Genomic DNA, 20,888 nt, shown 5'->3' on the forward strand with positions numbered 1-20,888 from the left:
GTCGTCTAGGCACGCTAGCTTCGTGCGGTATGCAAACGCCACCTAGCCAGGCGGGCATTGCAAGTGCTTTTATGTCCATGACAGGTGTCGACGAAAACGACGGCGGCGGCGAAGGCGGCGTTGTAGCCCAGCCCGAGTCATGAACTATCAGCGCTACGCTGCGACAGGGACAGTCGCACCAGAAACACAGTACCGACGATGCTATCCCTCATGGAAATGGTATCGTTCGGAATAGTCCAAGAGCCGCATCGCAACCAGGTAACGTTTGTTGCGAATCTGCTCGATCAAGAATCTGTAGAGGTCGCAGAAGCGATCCCGACCAAAAACTGCCAGCACGCCCAGTTGAAGCATGATGTACGCGATGTGTAAGAGCACGAATATCCCCGACTGAGTGGATTCGTGACCAGGCAGCGCTTGAAACAGAAGAGGCAGCATCGCAATGCAAGCAGTAAAGATACATATTCGTAGAAGATTCGTAAACACGAGTACTGGGGCCGCACCTCGCCGAAAGATGAGTCTTTCGGGAAGAATACAATCGGCAAGAGCCGGATGTTCGCTCGGACTTGTTCCTCGTGGACGGAAGAGCGCTGGCCAGAGCACCCTTTGCGGCAAAAACCCGCGCAGCCACGTCTGCACCCAGCGAGCGAAGGATACATCGCTGCTTGGAACGGTAGCCAACAGTGCGAAGTTGCGCTCCATGATGCACCCGAGCAAATACGGTAAGAGTACGAGCCATATGACCGAAGCACCCGCTATTGCGAGAAACTGCGTCATGTGTTCCGCCACAGACACCGAAAGAGCGAGCAGATCACCGCGCTGATAGGTCTGGTAGACAGTACGCGCAGCGGTCGCAATGATACCAATACACGTTAAGCTCAGAACATAGAGCATCAGGTCATTGATCTCGGCAAGTGTATCACCAGCCAGTACATGCAAGTAAGTAGAGACAGCTCGACCTATGACAAGCGGAATCGCCAGCACAAGTGCAATGCTGCAGCTCATAAATACGAACCAGAGCACAGCGAAGAGCACGATCCGCACTGGCAACAGTGATCCTCGCGAGGAGAAAGCAGGAACCTGCGGTTCCGGGACAGAGGTGACGTCAGCCGGAGTCGGGCTCTCGGTGCGCTGCGGTGTCGGGCGCATCACGAGATGCTGCAGGCCTAGCAAACGGCTGCTGTGGTGTGTCCAGAAAGCGACCACTTCTTGAGTGATCGATCGGAGTGGTGCCAGTCGAGTCAAACCCGACAGGAACAAACCGATAACTGTGGCGCACAGGGCGATATCCCAACCGGAACCGAGCCCTGAAACCAAACGCAAGGGAAAGACGTTCGGGCTGAACCATAGCACCATTTGCGTGGGTGCGTAGACCGTCAGCCCAATCACGGGAACGTAGAGTGCGGTGGAAAACCCCAGACGACGCAGATGAAACCGCAGAGGTCGCGTGACGATCTCCCTCAAGGGATCAAAGTCGGGATCGTTCGGGTCTCGCAGAAAGCGCAGCAACCGGGGATGCAGAACCTCTCGCAGAATGCCAATAAGCACTGACAGGCCCGAGATGTACAGGATGCCGATGGTCCAGTGAATCAGCACATTTCTCGTGTCGGTTTCGAGGATCGATCGGAAGCGCACCTCCACGGTTCCAAGGCCCGACGGAAACGCAAACAAGTCCACAGCCATACCGAACACCAATGGAAGCATGATGAACTCAAGCATCATCACCAGAATCGCTCTCGCTGTGACCTGGACGAAGGTAAGAATCCAGAGGGTGTTCCGAAAACGTTGCCAGCGCGCCGTGCCTCCTCTGACGTGGACGCGCTCCAGCAAGCGTATGCAACTCAAGATGAGACCCAGGAAGACCACGTATCCGATACAAATACTGTAAATGCTCGGAACGTTTCTCGATGAGGCAGATACCGCTGCGCCGGTGTCTAGAAGAGAACGCGGAACATCATCATCGGCGATCAGACGTACCCAGTGCACCAGAGGTAGCGTTAAGCACTTGAGGACAGGCCCCTTAAGCCGGAAAACCAGTGAGAGAACAAAGCGGCCCAGCAGCAGCGGGGACACAGCGAAAACATCGATGACCACCGCGTTACTAATCACGACGATGATCACATTCGTCAGCAGATTGACAAGCGGGCCTTTCAGTCCAAGCACTTCTGACAAAGTAAGGTCTTCGCCGCTGTCATGCTCAAGGAAAGAGAAAAGCCCAGGAGCGTTAGGTTCCGTCGTCCACTGCGTTTCTTGGGGGCTTGGCGCTGCCGACGGTGCTGTCCGCCCTTCTCCTGCAGGCGTGCTCGTCATCGAAGAAGGCCAGGAATCATCGCTCTCTTCAGAGCCGCCTGCATCATCTTCGATACCTGCCATCGAGCCTAGACTACGCTCCTCTGTCAACGGGAACTGCGTGCCTGCCGCAGGCACTGCAATGCCCTGCCTCGCCCAGAGAGACCGCCGCCGGTGAAGAGGATGCGGCACTCGACGAGCGTAACCCGTTTGCCCCACACGACGGTTTGTCAGGGACTGGAGTGTTCGGCGCGACTCCTCGCGACCGTGCTCTTGGATGGCGTTCAGTCCGAGGCACGCGAGAAAAATCAGGATACACAAAACCAGACCTAACGACAGCCGAGTCACGATCGTCGATAAGTTTCCGACGTTTTTAATCTGTTCAAGATCTGTCCAACTCTTCGAGAACCCAGCGTACCAAATGATCCAGGTAGCGTACGGCACGACGAGCAGCCACGCCGCAGCGACCAGCGAGGCACGAGCCAGCCGAGCGTAGCCGGACGCAACAAGGTCGCTCAGACCCCAGAAAAGATCCGCCAACCTCAGCGTGGTCGGTGCATCCGCTCGATAGACGGGCTCAAAGCGATACGCTGTTCCACAGAGTTCGCAGTGCGAGTACCCGGTCGTTCTTAGCCAAACGTGCAAGCAGTCTTCGTGGACGTACCGAACGGACCCGGCGCACTTGCAGGGACTTCGCAGTGGCCGATGGAGCTCACCAGGCTCTCGGCATATTCGACACTCCTCATCCGTCATCAGTGTATAACGAACACCCAGACTGCACTCTGAACACAGTCCGCTGGTGTTTCTGTGGAGCGTGCGTCCCCAAAGCAGAACGCTTTGTTCTGGTCGAATAACAGGAACGTTCACGAGAGCGAGACAAGGCCGCTGCCGTGCCGCTATCTAGTGCACCGCGCAGCTTTGACCAGAGCTGTTGCCGCAAGTACCTTGTGACTGCAAAGCGCTTGACGCTGCAACACTTCGACGCTAACACCTAATAGGTGCCCGTGTATGCCACAGAGTTGATGCTTGGACGCTCACAGCGTAGAGACCGCGAACGGTGTCGTCTCTTCTCCCCTAGGAGCGCTCTCGCTGCAACACCGTCGTGCCCTTGAAGGCGCACACAGCACGTTATGCAGACCGAGGATGCCGGGTGGGTGCTCTTATCGCACGTTGTTCCTGGGGACAGAGGGATTCTGGGAGCGTGCTTGAAGAGATTGGTGGGAGCATCGACAGCCGCGCCTGGACGCTGGGCAAGTGCACCTGTGCTGCTAGCTGCGCTTTGACGACTTGCTTGCTGCGAACTGGACGAGTGCACCAGAGCAGGGCTCTTCTGTTCTTCGGGGGTTTTCAGTTGCTCCGACTTTGGCAAGTGAACTGGTGAGCAGTCCAGCAGAAGACTTTATTGCTCTGTCTGGCTTGCAGTTGTCCCTGTGTACCTGGACGGTACTCGATTAGCGGCACGCAGCAGGGCACGCGTTCAGCACGAAAGACGGCCTGTGCGAACGAATGCTCTAGAAGCTTGCGCACTCGCCTGCCTCACACGCTCAGCTGTTATTTCACGGTGGACGTCAACGGGCATTGCGGCGACAGAGGAACGGAGTAGGGTCAATGCGCTGGCCTAGTGAGTTTGACGTGCTCTTCGAACGAGTGCCCTTCTTCTCGGGTGCTTTGTTCCACACACATACGCACCACATGGGATCTGTATGCGGACGGACTCGAATGTAATCGATCTCAGGATGTATCGATAGCATCCCATTCTGCCGCTATTGCAACCAAGTTTGGCTGGTATCCATCGCATGTCGTCGCTGTGCAGCGTTCACAAGAAAAGTGGCTGGCCTCGATCAACGCTACTCCCAAGTTGCCACCGCGGGCGTGAGCTCCCACGCACACCGCTCTCACAGGTTGCAGCAGTAGGCACTGAAGGTTCGAAGGCACCAAATATCTGGAGGTTCAGGTCCGTGAACAGGCTTTATCACTCTGGTATGTAAAGGGTTGGTTCGAATTCATTGCGCAAACATCGGGTACGCTGAAATGGATTAGACGGAACTGTATCTGTGATTGTCTCGGGTATACGCGCGCACATATCAAAGCGTTCCATGATGTCAGTGTCAGATCAGAGTGGAGCACTGAACTGCACGCACGCTTCGTTATTTTCGATTCCTTTCCGACCTCATGTTTTCGGTGCACAGCCATAACAATCAAAGTCCAGGAATAAGGACGAATTGATTGATGAGCAGTGTTGAGATTCCCGGCCGACTGTTTAGACTGGATTCGTCGACGCTGCGCCATTGGCATTCGCGACGTAATGGTTACCAATATGGTGCGCTACCTACCCGAAGCTGGGCACGTAGAATTAGCGAAATTATTATCCACTTCATACGCTCAAGCATCCACTCTTCTGCTTTCCCTTACGTTGAGCACGCTCAAATCACGCAGTCTTCTTGAATTACTGGATCTTTTTGTTTCAAGGCATCTGCACATAAATATTCGCTTCGATGCATTGATGAGGAGAACAAAGAATCTGGATGTCATCCTTTGATGGCTCGTCCATAAAGCCATGCCGAAAACTCACTCCGCTTGACACATCAAATGATCCATGTCGTTCGAAAGAGAAAGTCTCCTCTCGTTGTGGCCATCGACGAAATGCGATTACACGACGGTCTGAGACCCCTGCATGGAATACGGGCTCAGGGGCCGCGTCTCTTCTGCTTGCATGGAAAAGATTTTTGGACTCGGACTTTACTCATCGGACCGATTCCTTCCTTTGTAGATTTCGTCATTGCTTTGGAGGAAATTAGTGTGGATGCATGGAGATTTTTCGACTTGTGTCCCAGTTTGAATTCCGCTTCTGGTACTTGTTTCATCATTTATAGCTTTGCGTTCCCCAAATTCTCCATCGAATGGAACAGCATGCACTTGCGTGAGCAGCGGACAGCGTACTCGCCGAGGGCGTCGCTCAAAACACACGCCCCGGATCGTAGAATACGGGATGGGGCACATCAACGGAAGACGGCTTTGATGGGATCCCGCAGTACCCGTCAATTGCATGTGCCAAGCGATGCAGCAATGTGTTTCATACCACTGGGCTGCACGAGGAGCCTACGCGGTCGACATCCGGTAACTCCCGACAGCAGCCAAGTATCACCGCTGGAAAGCGCGCATCGAGGCTGTGTACTAGACACGTGAAGCATGGCAAGCGATGCATTCATCGTAATTTCGGTGGCGGCATGAAATGCGTCATCAGCAATGGAAAACCGAAACATCCGATCTTGAACGATACCTTCAACGTCGTCCGACTGCGGACAACGAATCTCGTGCGAACGGTGAGATCGGCGTACGTCTAGCCAGAGATTAGAGAGAAGAAAAGCAAGCAGTCGCACCAAAAGGCCACAAATGCTTGTGTTCGTGATACTGGGAAGAGACCCAGATTTTACTGTATGTGTCTGTGTGTGTGTGTGCCCAGTTAAGACGGCCTGGTCCAATTTATTCTGGCATGGATATGGGCAGATCAACGCTTTCAAAGTTCAACGAGGCGCAGATCAGTCTCGTGTGAAGATGATGGCATGCTGGGCAGGCTCCGCATGCCGGGCGATCGCGCCGATCCTCGGCGGCTTTTCCGCGAGCGCGCGTCGCGTATCCGACTCGAACTCGGGACGTGACTCGTTGCCATATCCGTTGATGCTCCAGGGTGTTGGATATCTGTTGGCAAGACGGCGTCGTAATGCTGATTTTCGTAGTAAGCAAGCCGAAGCACCCGCTGGACGGGGCCGTCTGAGTGACGGATACGGTACGACGGCGCGTCCAGAAGATAAATGATCATCTCCGACTCGAGCATTGCGCTCAGGGCGTGAACCTCGAGATGGCCAGCCCAGACCCCGTCGACACGCATCTTTTTCACGTACCCGTCAAAGTCGACAACTGCGTTGCAGCCGGTTCCTAGTGCCTCCGCCTCCAGGTAGGGTGCGTAGACCTTGCGGTTTTCACACAGGTAGTCGCACACCCGTTGTCGTAGTTTCATATGGTCGCAAATGTCTCGAGGGGCATGATTCCGACCTAGAATCTGAAACTGAACAGCACATGCGCGAAAGAAACAGTTTCCATCTCCAGGCACAGGCAGCAGTCGCATTCCAAGCGGTGCCAACAAGCGGTTGAACTGCCTAGCCGCAGGTCCCGCACGGTTCGCCCTACGACTCTCCTTCGACGGAAGGTCCCTTCGTCTACGACCCATATCAAGTTTAGGAAGCACTCAAAGCGATTCTATATATTGGTACTTCAGCTTGAAGCATTTAGCGGGTATTTCTCGCGAGAAAAGGGAGCGTCACTAGGAAAAGCTGCCTATGCGGTGTTGCTTCTGACCGGCACTGCGGCTGGGCAACGCTGCAGAACGCGCAAGATCGACGCGCGGGAACGCAATCGATGAACACGTCGTCGCTGCGCGTCTTCAAGTTGCATCTGAAGATGGACTCCCTGGTGCGTCTTCAAGTCGTCATGGCGCATCCAGGGGAATCTGACGGGTTCTATTGCTCTCTGAAGATTAAAATATCGATTTTGACTATACACCTCGTGGTGCCGCTTCGGCATGTACAGCGCTGAAGCGTCTTCGGATCCGCGGAGCGATGTCTTTCTCTAAGGTAATTCGCGATCGCAATGGCGCATCCGTGGAAGGATTCGATTGATTTCATCGTTCGTGGACCGGGAGAATCTCGATCGCAAGAGTATACCAAGAACGTCCGAGCTTCATTTCATGGAAATTTGTTCTTCGATTCCATGCACTGCTATTCTTTAGCGACTGATGAGCAATTCAGGGATAACGAATGTTTACAGCGCGTCGAATTGCGGACGGAACGATTCCACTAGCGCGCGTACATGCAAGGTTTGCGGGACAGTTCGTGCAACGTTGCTTTCAGGCACGCACCGAGGCCGACGATCAAGAGCTCATTTCTGAACTTGGTGCTTTCGAGTCTCTATAGGGTATATGAGGACTGTGGCATGCCATGGAAAGTCGCAGCGCGAGCGTTCGCTTTCGTGTATTCAGCGCGCACTAGCGACAATGCTTCCAGACGATGAAGGTTTGTTCAGAATACCGCGCAACGTCCATGAACACGTTGCTTTCAGCGCCGGCAAGTTGGCCATTTGCCGGGCGTGTCCGCAGTGGCAAGTGTTGTGGGCGAAAAGTCCTCGTCGCTCTTCAGCGCGCGCCCCGAGCCATTTTCAAACTTTTCAATACCCCTGAGAGTGGCACATTCCAAGTAATCCATGCTCGTGAGCGTCCTCCTTTCCCTGCTTACAGCTGGGGTGCGGCACGATTCGCCGGCTTCAAACTGGGATACCATTTGTCTCTTGCAGGATCCGTCGCCACAAACGGAAAGACTCGGCGCATTGAGGGCGTCGAGCCTGCCAGAGGGATTCATCAAACTCTGGGATGGAGAATGGACCCATGGCGCATGTGCGGCGAGCGCTGTCGACTCCGTGTCGAAGATTGACTCCCTGCGACTGCTTTTCCGTGCCAATGGCACAGTTTGGTGCCCAGTTGCGGAGGTGACGCACTCAGATGCGCATCTTTCCATGGACTGCGAGGATAACGCGGTCGCAGACTGTTCACTGCCATATCTTCGAGTCGATGGCGACACGCGCTGGTTCCGCTGAGATCGCCGGACGCGCGCGCGGCGATTGTTGAACCAGGTGGTTAGTTTTGCCTCCGGTTGCTGAAATGCTCGAGCGAGACGCTGAATATCATCGCGAGATGGATACTGGTTCTCCGCATACACTGCCTTTAGCACCTGTTGTTGCTCCGGAGTGAATATTCGGGCACCTTTTTTGGTGGACGTAAACGGTTTCGGCCGACTCTGGCGGGAACTTTTTCGCTCAGGCTCGAAGTGTCGGTACTCGTCATGCGCAGTATCAGCCCCGCGCCCACCAATAGCTCCATGCGTATCCCGAGGCGATACGGGATCCGGTTTATCCCACTGGCATGCGGGTTCCGCAATCTCCATGGATTGCGGCGTCTGTGCTACAGCCACAGCAGCGGTTGCGATCATCTCGAGTCCTTTGAAGCTTTGATCGAACCGTCCAGGCAGTCGGGTCTCTCGAAGTCGATTTTGGTAGTCGAGGTTCATATCCTGCGTCGTAAACGCACCGATTTGCAGTCCCGGGCTTCCGACTACAACTGTCCTTGTCTCGGGGAGCCCGCGGTTACCATCGCTCGACATTCTGCAGGGTGTTTTCGGGATCAGGGACGCAATAGGATCCGTCGCATTCGCCGTCGGATACCCGCAATCCTGGTGACGTCAACTAAGTGTTACCGTTAGCTGACGCCTTCAGAACACCGAACCCAAGGTTTGTGTCCTCCACTATGTGACGCCACGCTCTAAAATGCACGTCACCGCCGAGTGACGATGGATGAGAGGTGCCTCTTAGAAAAAGAATTCGATACGCACCTCTCTTCCAGCAGCCATGCTCTACACAGATACGAAACACATGCATGGACAAACAAGGCAGTGCGCGCGCCATCGCATGCATGCATGCGTGCGCGCGCACGTGCGTGTATACACGCACGTCGATGAAACACCGAGGCTGCTGCTGCTGCTGCTGCTGCTGCTGCTGTTCAATGAGCATTCGCCTTCAATGCATAGACCGCTAATGTACAAGGTGCTGATTGATGCAGGCCCGTGTTCACAGTCCTAAACGTACGAGCAGCTACGTTTCCTGGTACACAAGTGCGCTTCCATGGGATCCGATGCAGACGTCTACTCCCTACACCGATCGCCCGGCAATGCTGAATACCGCGTCTGACGGAGCACTCTGTATCGATTTGCACGGATTCCGAGCCTTCGTTTGCAACAGCTGCCGTGCTATGCGCTCCATATATAGAGGGGCGCTCGAAACTCCAAACCATTTGCGTCGCCAAGCATTTGTAGTTTCATGCGACAACGCGTGCATTCCAGTATATCGCACAAATGCAGTACATCAACTGACTCGATACCGCTTCCACATCCCCAAAACCAGATGCTGGTACCTGCTTCGTTCAAGCTCGATGTGTACCTTACCAATGAACAGCCTCGATGGTACGTTACCCCATGTCACAGGGCATGCGACGCAGGTGATCACGAACTTATCAGAACGTATGGTTGCTTTCGGGCAAGAACCTGATGGAAAACAGCGATCGCGACACATATTCGCTTGCGTCTGCCGGTGGTGCCTGATGTGCATCGACTCGGCAGGGGAAACCACTTGCTGTCAGTACTCCTTGAACGATGCCCGCTATGAGCGCATTGCAGTTCAAGCCTTCCAGTTCCGTTGGCACGCTGATGAAACGAGCGAACAGCATCGTATTGTCCACAATAATATACTCGTTCTCCTTGTCTTTCACTCGCTCCAGCGAGTCAGCAAACTTGCCGAAAAGGAAGCGCCATACTGTCGTGGTGGTGAAGCGCAGCGCACCAAGAACGTCGATTTCCCTTCGGGTGAACTTTTCTCGAAGCCACACCAGTTCCAGTACTCGTCGACCGATTTGTTGGCCAAGGTCCAGCAGTCGCTCCTCTAGCTCAGCGATGGAGTCGACTCTGTTCTGAAAATACGATATCGTCTCTGCAAAGAGCAGCGCGAACACGGAAAAGTGCGCCGACTGGTTTCGCCGAGCTTGCAGGAAGGGTACCGGCAGTGCCATTGCTGTAGTGCTCATCAGTAACGAACTTTGCCGGCTGTGTCAACGCACAGTTTTGGGCAAGGCGCCCGTGAGGAACAGCCACGCGGCAGGCGCGGTCAGCGTACCGTCTGGAACGTCCAACGCAAGCGCCACGGCAGACACGCGTTCGACTTCCAGCCGGTGCCGCTACCGAGAACGTTTCCCCTGTGGGGCAGAATATTCCTGTCGACTACTTTGCAGCACACGAGTATACCAGTGTAGTTCTTGGACACGTGGAACGCTGGGGCTCGCTGAGCAAAGACACCATGGTACTCTCTACCGAAGAAGCGTCGAAGCAAGTCTCGACACCGTACCCGCCGATCGATCCGAACCCGTCATTCACACGTGTGTTGCTCAACTTCAAACCCAAGGAGTACGCCGTCGTTGTTGCATCGGCTGCAGGCTCTGCTTTTTTCGGGTACTTGGCGGGTCACCCAGTACGTGTGCCGTCCACGTACTGCGCTACAGCCATCGGGACACTGGGGGGCTTTTGCTATTCGTTTCGTGCTTCACTGGGTCGGCTTCTCGGTTTCGAGCCGAATAACTAGTGCTATGCATAAGATCGTCTGTCGACTACGTATCACGAGGCTGGGTTTTCAGTTTCAGGCCGAATGACCTGTGCTTTACGCAACGCCGGGCATAGGCTAGGAATCACTGAGCTCCTTTTATGCTTTGCAGAACGCTTCGGAGGTTCAGCCCGGAGCTTCAAGCACAAGCGTTCGTGCTTGTGTGTCGAGCGCTACAGACCCGAAGCAACCGCTCCAGGGAACCAGCTACGCCAAAATCTCTTTCCAAAGTTCGTGGATCGTAAGAAACTCACTTTCTATCCAGTGTTCGATTTCCATCATACACGGCACCGCATAGGCGAGCGACTTGTTTGAGGAACGCTCACAGAGTGCCCGCGCATAACTACGAAGAGCCCGTAACGCCTCAGTGGGCGATACACTCCTCGAGGACTGGGGAGTCTCCTTTGCACTGACTGATAAGTGATTTTGCCTCGATCTTTGAAACCGCTGAGGATCTATTCGGATAGGTCTACCGGCCTCAGGGGGCAGTGCATCACCAAAGTCCTCGACGCCTGCGGCCAGTTCGACGAGAATCGGCTTTCCCTGACGCTTCGCGCTCTGGCCAACAGCGTACGGAGGCAAGAGCGTGCCGATGCTCTGCGCAGGCTTCCTGAATGGCTCGTTTTCCGCAAATATGCCCCTGGAAAGCAAAGGCTCGGGCGCGAATCCGTCGGCATAAGGTTCGATTGCCAAGAACATGGGTAGCGCATAGCTGAACTCGGGCATATTCAGCAAAAGGAGCTGATCCACGAATTTGATAGCGCCAAGAGCAGCAATGGGTTCTCCCGTTGCACCACGTAATATGCGTAAGGTTTCTGACAAGAGTGTCGCCCGCGAGCCAAGCAGATGCTCGGGCGGAAAGCGCAGAAGCATGACACGAAGGAGCAGGAAACAGGCCGCGGACACCTTCGCGTCATTTTTGCGCCAGTCGGATTCAATTCTGCGCAGTAGAGACCGGCTTTGGGACGTAAATTCACCCACGCGACTATGAAAGAGGATGAAAGCGATGCGCCGCAGGGAGCGCGCTTCATCGGCGGATACGTCTCGCGCCTGGAACAGTGCCGCTGTGGTTACCGACTGGCTTTGGTTGCGGGTGCTGCTTTCACCGATGAGAGCGATCTGGAGCGAGTCACTATGTCGAAAAATTGCCCCCAGGCTTTGACCAAGCAGAAGCAGCATCATTCGATTCTTAAAGCGAAAAAAGGCGATGTCTTCAAACGCGGAAACGAGTCGCTCCTGCAAGTCCTTCACTCGCCATTGGGAGCGCCCACCAGATTCACTGGATTCAGTGACTTCATTTTCGAAATCATCCAACATGGACGGTTCTAAAAGTTTGTAGATGAGCAGAGCGGCCCTGGTTTTGTACGCGACCTGCAGGTCTCCCTCGAAACAAGGTCTCCAGCCCGCTGCTACATCCGCATAAATTTGAATGTCACAGTCGTAGGCCATAGCGTCAAGTCCCCGACCTAAGCTGTGCAGCCTCGGGTCCAATGCCGCCGTCAGCTCCCTGACGATTGCCGGCGGCGTGTTTTCGGGGTCTTCCGGCGATGGAGCCTTGAGAATGCGCAATGCTACATCGCTTATTGCACTGATGAGCTTCCTCCGCATTGTCTTGTCCTCGCGAAAGACGGCCTCGACGAGAGGAATCGCATACGCAGTCAGGAACTCCAACCCGAGGCTGGAAAACGCGAGTCGCACGCTGCGCTCATGTTGCGTCTGCTGGGGATCGCGGGCGCCCAGCGGTTGCCAGTCCTCACCGGCAATTCCGATGACGGTCTCAATTGCCGCGCGAATACGATCAAGAAAAGTTAGAGGATACTTGGCCCTCTCTGAAGAACAGCGATGCACGAAACTTTGCACTGCTTGCAGAAGCAGCAGCGGGCACACTGGCTCTCGGTAGTACCGAATCGTAGCATCCATGAGCATGGAGAATGCTGAGAGCATTTCATCCGCGGCCAAGTCACTGGGCTTGATGTGATCAATCCACAACTGCAGCACGGTGAGCGCATGTCCATGAAGGTTCTGTAGGCGTTTCAAATTTTCAGCGCTAACGCCAGCGAGAAACACAGCGAGCACACGACGCTGCTCGCGACTCTGGAGCGCACTTTGCCTGTGCTCAGCTGCTAGCGCCTTCGAATTAGCCATGGGAGCGTTCGATGCCTTCCCGCTCGCCACCTCAGATAGCGCTAGTCCAGCACGAGGCAACGTTGATAGCGAAGGATCCGTAAGTATTGACTGGCTCGCTCCAGCGTTCCGGGACGATGCTTGTCCCTGTTGCGCTTGCTCAAGCGCAATCGCAGTCGTCAGCTTACTGATACAAGCGCAGAGAACAGCTGGAGGCACAGTATCGGATCCGGTGCTCAGCTTGATGATGCTTTCGAGAAAACCGAGCGAAGCTGACGTTGGAAGAACATTTCCTTCCGAAATATCCGCACTAGCGATACATAAAGCACAGCTATACGCGGTGAGGTGTTCCGCTAGAAAACTATTCACAAAGGACTTGCAGCGGCGGTAGAGCACGGGATTTGCACGGTAGGCGTCGGCAACGAGCTGTAATAAGCATGGCAACTTGTGTAGAAGGACATGCAACGCGCTTTCGCTGGGCGCGTCACTGGTGGCAGGCCCCACGCTGGAATCGTCTGCAGAGAAGAAGCCGCTCAGGAGCCTCAGCGCAGTGGATGCCGTTGAACGAACGGCACTAGCGTGTTTTCCAGCAGCTTTTGACGCGGCTGATCGATCCGACGCCTCGCTTGTTCCGTGGTCTCTTGGCATTTCGAGAGCTGCGTTTTTCAGAACCGACTTGGCAATGAGATCGAGGCTTGATAGCAGCAACTCTAGAGCGAGCGGCCCAGCCGTTTCCCCAGCGCTATCGTAAATATCACCCTCTGGCAGTTGCGCCTCTCTATTCTCTTCAACGGCATTTGCTATACATCGTCGTAGCGTTTCCAGCGTATCATCGAGAAACCTTGGCTCGGGGCACTCAGTAGTTCGGTAGTGTGTGACAAGAAGCGAGAGCCACTCTCGCAGCTCAGAGTCGGTGCAGCACTGCTCTAGGCTCTTCAGCGCGGGTTCCGCCAAAAGTAAAGAGAATTCGTCTCTAGAGAAGGCGGCGTCCCGTTGATCCAGTTCCGAGTTCATGACAGTGGGACCGACGAGGAACTAGGTGGGCCTTTGTAACAGCAGCTGCAGCAGCCGCAGCAGCAGCACAACGGGTCGCATCCGAAAAACCTCTGTACAGCGGCTCGCATTTCAGCGTCTGAGAAAACGGGTGTTCTCGCCGAGGCTAGCCGCCTGCGGATCTCGAATTCGATGTTGCTTCGGCTGCTGACAAGCGCCAGCCTGCTGCCTCATTTCATCATGAGTTTTACGTTTCTAAAAATGGATAGCTTGCATTAGATTTTGCGTTGCTGTATAGAGGCCGTTCTACACAAGGATATCATGGAAGTTCTTTCCAATCGAGGGTAATTTGCGTTCGAACCTAATCATGTAGCTGACTCCGAGTACCCGCAGACCTGCATTGGAAGAAGCTGTGCAGGATCGAAAGCTGTAAAAGATACCTATGGACACGTCGACCTAGCTCTCTGCGCTCAGCGTGCGTCGAAGTAGATGCATACAGTCGGTCGCACGAAGCTGCTTCTTTTTCCAAGTGGGTAACGTGCACTAAACCACTGCGAGATTCACATGCAACTCTGAACTTGTCGCTCTGTTGCTGCTCTTCATTTTTCTCTTCCCAACTTTTTTAAATGGTCAACTTCGGCGTTTGAGGAGAAGCAGTAAGGACTTTCGGACTCATATGCAGTTTTCAAATGCTCTGTCGTCTTTTCAGAGTGATTTCAATGACGCCTTGTCGCTGGAATTCGTCACGACCTCTGAATCAAGATCATTCGCGACACGCTGGAACAAGGGTACCTAAAATAACCCAAATCCTTATCGGATGCATATGCACAAGCCTTTCATCTTGTTGTTTCCCGAACAACAGCATGTTCAAATCACAAAGTCTTCATGTGTGCGATTTTGCTTTTCCAACGCAAGTTATGGGCGAAGCAATTTTCGCAGAGGTAAAGCCTTTTTCGACCGACCACCACCTATTGACGTCAGCTTCCTCCTGCACACCTCAAGTCTGAGAGACTGCCCCATAAACCTGCATCGCGTCAGCTCCTCGGTTCTCTTCTTCAGCACTATATATCGTCGGATACTGAAGGTGACGTTGGAGTCTCGTTTCACGAACTCCTCGCATATATTGCCGCTTGTTGAATTCACCCATGCAAGGATTGCCAGAACACGAGTACTCAGTACCATTGACTGCTCTGTCAGCTCTCCGTACTTTTCTATCGCGCGAAGCGCTCCGCTGCCTTCTCTCTATCTCGATGTTCTGAAGTGTACACCGCAGCTCATCCCTTGGATTTCTTATTTCTTCAAATGGCGCGCTTCTTTATGCCGTTAGATGAGGAGCTAACCGGAGCGAGAAGGGCTTGCAGACGAAGGACGCAATGTGGCCAGGTACCAATGTGTGCTGAACGCTGCAGCGACTCGCCCCGTTGAGCATTAAAAACGTCTCATAATAGAAAAAAACACTTTCTATGGGGCTCAACCACGGATTATATCGAGGAATGAAAAGCAGCTCTATTCTCCGATCGAATCAGCAAACATTCGAACGCAAGGGGAATGGTGAAATACCAAGCCGTACAACCGGACGACGTCGTCAGACGTCAGGGGAAATTTCTTCAACGATTCGGTACAGTGTGTGCTGTTCTACGAGCCTTCTCTCTGAGCGAAACTGCGGCCGCCAAATGAATCCACTGCAGCTCAAACAGTTGATGATGTCCTCGCTCTCATCAAGTTCGATCATACATACAGCTGGCTCCATCTCCGCGACTACCCATGTACGCCCCGACCATTTCGGCCAAAGAAAGTCGCATCGTCTGAAAAAGACAGAGCTACGTCTCTGTGCTTCGTGCCGATCGGGACGTTCCGGGAACGCTGTCGTTGCGAATTCGATACAAGACGGCTGTGCATGAACCAGGACTTTATCGCGACTGCATGCCAGTGCATTCAGGATCACACGAATTAGCTGGCGAGAAAAACAGATAGAGGTGATGGGTATCATCGTCGCTTTCCCCTTCCCTAAAGTAATCAACGGGTCGTTTTTCTACCAGTGAACGCAAGCACACTTTGAGTATATCTGGTTTCGGTGCGGATCGCATGTACTTGCTTCTTTATTTCAGTGTTCCTCGTCCATCTGAATACTGTGGTGAACCGTACCTGAACGAGGAATGCAGTCCACCTTGCACCGTTCAGTAAAGAATATATATCTAACATTCTATTCGTCTACGATCTATACAGCACATTGCTTCTACATCTCGACCTTCTGCTATACACATCAACATAGCATACGAATACGCATAGCAGGAATGGAGCCTCATGGAGTCGCGCTGGTGAGCAGAGAGCGTCTCGAGCGTCCGCATGGGATGCGTTTCTGGATGGACAGAATTCGAACGACCAAGAACGGCAGTGCAGTACAGTGCAGTTTGGGAATCCTCAGCTAGCCGACTTGGGGCTTGTGAACGTGTGTGAGCGGATGCGCATACGCACCGCTCCATACATAAAAACGAACCTTCTTTGCCATATTCATGCTTCGTGGTCCGTATACTCTGCACTGCAGTGCACGGGTACCGAACAATATGCAACTCTAGTTCTGCTTGCACGCTGCCCTCATGGCTGATCGTGGTACCTCCGTCTCCTCGTTCGAGTCGGAGACATTTGGAGACAGCACGCTAAGAGGCAGCAGCGAACTCAATAATGGACAGGAACGAGGCACGCGCACACGTCGAAGCAGTGCACGTCACCGCAGTCGTTTGTCGAGTTTCTTTGCTCCACCACAGATTCGAAGCGATCCAAAGGAAGCCAAGTTCCTCCTTGAGACGCTATCCTCGAAGCAGGTAACTTGGCAAATTCTCAACATATGCAGTGCAATCGTGCTCTCCGTCACCTACACGCTAGCAATGAGTCTGTTTGCACGCCGTTTCGAAGCGGCACTCCCGGCACTCAACCTCGTTGACCGCGTCGTCGTGTACTGCTTTTGCGTGCTCCAGCTTACTTTCACGATCGTCTACTTTTTGCGTCTCTATCGGTATGGATGGATCCGTTGCACCTTCGAAATGCGCAGCTGCTTCCTACAAGGTCTATTTATATTCTTTACGATGAATATTATAGGCAATATTGCACGAACGATATCGGAAGCGAGCGGCACCACGATCGCCATTCTCTATGTCTCCGACCTGGTCTGGCAATGGTTCTGGATATTTGGTTTTTATGGACACGCCATGGCTATTCTACGACTCTATCGTGATATGAAGGATCGCCACACGTTTCTAGAACGAAACCGCGTGGTATTTGGTCTCTGTTTGATCATCGCCGCCGTGGAGACAGCCATTTGCGGCTGGTCTCGAACGACGTTAGGACTCACCTGGCCGGGCATGTTGGTTCAGTTCGCTATGCGTGGACACCAACAACAAGCGGCCTACTCGCTTACGTTCGCGCTCGTGGTTACCATGCGCATTTTCCTCGATGGCTGGATTGCCATGGAGCTCTACCGCGCCTTCCGAGTGCTCCAGCAGCTGCCGTATACCTGTTGTCATCACAAACAAATGGGTGCTCGTTTCTACCGTGTCTTTACTGCGATATCCTATATATTCCTGATTGCAAACGATACCATCGCAGTGGGCCTGGTACCATTACCAAGCGCGAACGCGTCCCTCGATGGCGTACCGTTGCGGTTGCTGGGTATTGCACGATTCAATGGTGGTGCCTTCGCGATGCTCTTTACATGGTCGGTGCTCCTGCTCTATGTGCATTTACCTCCGACAGTGCTGGGTGTTTGGCTGCCCTGGATCGTTGCGCTGGCTCCGGACCCAGCTGCATATCAAGAAAAGCGAGCCCCACAAAGGAGCGTTTCCTCCGAGTGGGAGTTGTCCGCGCACAGCGCCAGCCAGGCGGCACCGTGGCCAGCGGACGCACTGGATGCAGAGCGAGAGCTGCGCAAAGCAAACCTCTACTACCAGACTGAGCAGGAAGCACTGCGAAATGGAGACAGCTGGCTCTCGCGCTCACTTGTCCTCGAGACGCATGTTTTGATCTTCAACATGGCGTACCTGTCCTATCGACCGTGGCATGACCCGCATATGTATGCAGAGATGTTCAATCATTATGGTGTGGGCGAAATGGACCCCCTGCAAGCACGAGTCGTGCGGCATATCTCCAGCGCCGTTACAGATGTACATGTGCTCGTCATTGACTTGGCGGATAGGATTGTGGTGAGCTTTCGCGGTACCAAAAGCACCAGAAATTTACGCACAGATATGAATGTCCGACGGGTTCCTCTCGAGGAGCACCTGCATGCACGTGAATGTCCGCAAATACAGGATACGTGGCGCTTGAGCGCCTGCAGCAAACACGGTCAACGCGGGTCGTTGCGGGAGTCACCGGCGAAAGCGACTGTCGACGGTACAACTCGAATGCCTCGTACGACGAATGCTGTAAGCACCACTGCCTTGGCTGCCGGGCGTAGCGGCACCTCGGCTGCGACTTGTTCGCAAATACCGCCCGCAACACATAGCAAGCGCGAAATAGATTCGACTAGGAAGCACCAGGCATCAGTGGAGGCCTTTGCCAAGGACGATTCGGATATAGAGCGCGGTCTTGATGATGCCCTGTCACAGGAACTCGGTGTGGATCCTGGAGGCCGTTTTGCACATCGTCGATGGTGGCAGTATATGCTGAGCGTACGCGGGATCCGTTCCCTGCGCTTTGGTGATTTTCGCGCTCAGGCTGGTGACGATTTTTCGTATCTCATAGGGCGACGAGTGCCTACAATGGTGCACGATGGATTTTTGCACGCCTATTTATCCGTGCGTGAAGAGTTAATGGAGACGCTGAAACCGCTTGTTGCAAAGCCCTCGAGCACTGCACCAACTGCAGTGGATGCGGCTTGCGCGCCCTTGAGCAGCACCTGCGGCGATGCCACTTGTGGTGTCGCTACCAGCCTGGATAGGCGCGTGCAACCATCGAACCGCTTTCCCGAGGTGTCCAGTGCGGATATTCATGGCGGTTGTGAACACGGGCAGCAGCAACAGCAGCTGAGCTTAGCGGGTACAGAGACCGCAGCGCGGTGTCGAAGCGAAACTGCTACAGCAGCAGCAGCAGCAGCAGCAGCAGATGCGAGCGAAGCGCAACCGTGTAGTGCGATGAACTCCTTGGATAGTGCATCTTGCAACCACAAACCGGTGATCTTTTGAGGTCACTCTCTCGGCGGGGCTCTGGCAAGCATCGCTGCCCTCGATATGACGTGTTTTGAGAATTCACAGTCGTTGCGTCTGTCATCGGATCTGGTGATGTGTGTGACTTTTGGGTCGCCTCGAGTCGGGAATCGCGCTTTCGCTGCAGCGTTCCAGCGACATGTGCCGTTTTCATTCCGATGGGCAGCGGTCGGCGATATCGGGACGAAACTGCCTTTCTGGGGTTATGAGCATGTTCCGGTCAAGATGATGCTGGATCCGTTGTTGGGGAGCATTCTCATGGATCCCTCGATCATCGAGGAGTCCATGGTAGCGTTCCGGAACGCTTTGGATGCGCACCTGCGACCCGCATATATCCAGGGGTTTGAGCGCTGGTGTCGGCGCTACCACCCCCGCTGGAATGTGCAGTTCTGGGATTTCCACGACGTGTTTGATGACCCCGCCCTAGGTGCTGCTTTGGAAAGCATCACATGATGAATGCATGACCTATGCAAGCGCATGGCTGCTGGAGCGTGCCACTTGTCCTCAAGGTCCGCTACGCTTCGCAAACGGGCGCAAGTGCGCTACCCACAGAAGCACACCAGCATCACGAAGGTGAGCAACGACATGTCGGGTACGCGAGGCACGCTTGAGCATCAGCCGAATGGTGTCTTGGATCACGCCCGGTGCGAGGTCGCTCAAATATGTGGCTCTCGCCACACGCTCCACCTCGACGACCTGCAAAAAAGTACACCTCTGCGAATCATGCTCCAGAGGTATGCATCAAAGGTTCCGCCCGATGTTCGTCGAATCGTCATGCAGACTGGTCGGTGGATGAATGCAGCACCTTCATCGCCAAAGTGAAACGCGTTGACGTCCGAGTGGAGAGCGTGAACCGTCCCCGGTCGACTGGACGCGGAATCCGTCCGAATTCCCGGTAGCGAAATAGACGCGATCCGCCACTGGCTACCCTGAAAAGCGTCTCTGGCGGGTACTTCTGCGAAATCCAGAATGAGGCATGCTGCGCTCTGTCCACTAGTCTGCAGGTCTGGCTCTGACACTGCCGCATCGATGCTGGAGTTTAAGCTGCGCCCCAGTGATCGACGCATGCTGCGGTTGCTGAGATTGGTCTCTCGATAGTCAGTCGTAGTGCCTCAACCAGCGCCAATATTCCTGCTGAATTCATGCTTGTCGCGAGTACGCCTTTGAGCGCGTTTGCCGACAGAGGCCGGCGCCGTGGTGCTCGCAGCACAGCAAGCGATCATGTGCTCTTTGAGCAGCTACAGACAAGCACCACTTTTGCAGCGCATGGTACACGCGATGGACGCGAGCGTAGCTTCCAACGATCCGCGATCTAGTCCTGAGGTATTCCGGCGGCGATAATCACCACCCAGTATCATGACTGAAACGCTGTAAACGATGCATCATGCGATATCCACAGGGCCAGGGCACGGCGATGATTCAGCGGCAATCTCGCTCAAATGCTAGCTTACTGAGGATTCTCCAGGGTTTCGTTTTTGTTGGATGATCGTCGCCGATGATGTCGTCTTTTCTTTCTCACGGAAGACGCGTTCTTGGCCGCTGGGTGCACGTCATCCTCGTGCTCTGGCTCTAACGACGACGACGACGACGAAACGGATGCAGACCTCCCGTGGTCGCGCTTTGCAGAGGCGCCATCCTGCGCTCCACCAGGTGCCCTCTTCTTCGAGCGCATGCGTTCGGGTTCAAGTCTCGCATCAGAGGTATCCAATGCCAGCATCAAACGCCGCTCGTCGCGTGTGCAGAGCTCCTCGCCAAGCCCTAGTTTCAAGAGCAAGAGTCGAAACCGACTTTCTGGGCGACGTAAGATACGTGACATCGACCGTGACTGCGAACCGAATACACCATCTGCAGTTGCCGCGTCTGCAAGCTCTTCCAGATGCTCCCAGGCAACGACCTGGCGGTATCCCGGAGTCTTGGATGCCTGGTCCACGATCTTCGCAACTTGCCTCACAAAAGGACTGCCTTCAGCCTGCAGTTCATGCTCGCCTTTCCGCCAGTAAGACATAGCGACTGATGCGACGCCAAATACTGAGTTGG

General features: G+C 54.3%; 6 protein-coding genes across 6 annotated transcripts, besides 2 other annotated features; 1 reads left to right on the top strand and 5 right to left on the bottom strand.

Moving 5' to 3' along the window:
- Positions 1–201: 201 nt before the first annotated feature.
- On the bottom strand, positions 202–3,039 carry CYME_CMT548C (hypothetical protein, conserved; the record flags this gene model as incomplete). The annotated part of the gene is made up of 1 exon (XM_005539444.1): positions 202–3,039. The coding sequence occupies one exon, from the start codon at positions 3,037–3,039 to the stop codon at positions 202–204; it is 2,838 nt and encodes a 945-aa protein (XP_005539501.1).
- Positions 3,040–5,803: 2,764 nt separating this feature from the next.
- CYME_CMT549C (hypothetical protein, conserved) lies at positions 5,804–6,514 on the bottom strand (the record flags this gene model as incomplete). The annotated part of the gene is made up of 1 exon (XM_005539445.1): positions 5,804–6,514. One exon carries the CDS (start codon positions 6,512–6,514, stop codon positions 5,804–5,806), a length of 711 nt encoding a protein of 236 aa, XP_005539502.1.
- An 883-nt stretch (positions 6,515–7,397) lies between these two features.
- CYME_CMT550C (unknown homeobox protein) lies at positions 7,398–8,495 on the bottom strand (the record flags this gene model as incomplete). The annotated part of the gene is made up of 1 exon (XM_005539446.1): positions 7,398–8,495. One exon carries the CDS (start codon positions 8,493–8,495, stop codon positions 7,398–7,400), a length of 1,098 nt encoding a protein of 365 aa, XP_005539503.1.
- A 905-nt stretch (positions 8,496–9,400) lies between these two features.
- CYME_CMT551C (hypothetical protein, conserved) lies at positions 9,401–9,967 on the bottom strand (the record flags this gene model as incomplete). Its single annotated transcript, XM_005539447.1, has 1 exon — positions 9,401–9,967. The coding sequence occupies one exon, from the start codon at positions 9,965–9,967 to the stop codon at positions 9,401–9,403; it is 567 nt and encodes a 188-aa protein (XP_005539504.1).
- A 269-nt stretch (positions 9,968–10,236) lies between these two features.
- CYME_CMT552C (hypothetical protein, conserved) lies at positions 10,237–10,518 on the top strand (the record flags this gene model as incomplete). The annotated part of the gene is made up of 1 exon (XM_005539448.1): positions 10,237–10,518. One exon carries the CDS (start codon positions 10,237–10,239, stop codon positions 10,516–10,518), a length of 282 nt encoding a protein of 93 aa, XP_005539505.1.
- A 225-nt stretch (positions 10,519–10,743) lies between these two features.
- On the bottom strand, positions 10,744–13,674 carry CYME_CMT553C (hypothetical protein; the record flags this gene model as incomplete). The annotated part of the gene is made up of 1 exon (XM_005539449.1): positions 10,744–13,674. One exon carries the CDS (start codon positions 13,672–13,674, stop codon positions 10,744–10,746), a length of 2,931 nt encoding a protein of 976 aa, XP_005539506.1.
- A 1,282-nt stretch (positions 13,675–14,956) lies between these two features.
- Positions 14,957–16,738: a sequence feature (possible transcribed region).
- Positions 16,097–20,210: a sequence feature (pseudo-gene of triacylglycerol lipase).
- The last annotated feature ends 678 nt before the right edge of the window (positions 20,211–20,888 follow it).

Source organism: Cyanidioschyzon merolae, chromosome 20 (genome assembly GCF_000091205.1).
Source record: "Cyanidioschyzon merolae strain 10D DNA, chromosome 20, complete genome".
Lineage (NCBI taxonomy): Eukaryota > Rhodophyta > Bangiophyceae > Cyanidiales > Cyanidiaceae > Cyanidioschyzon > Cyanidioschyzon merolae.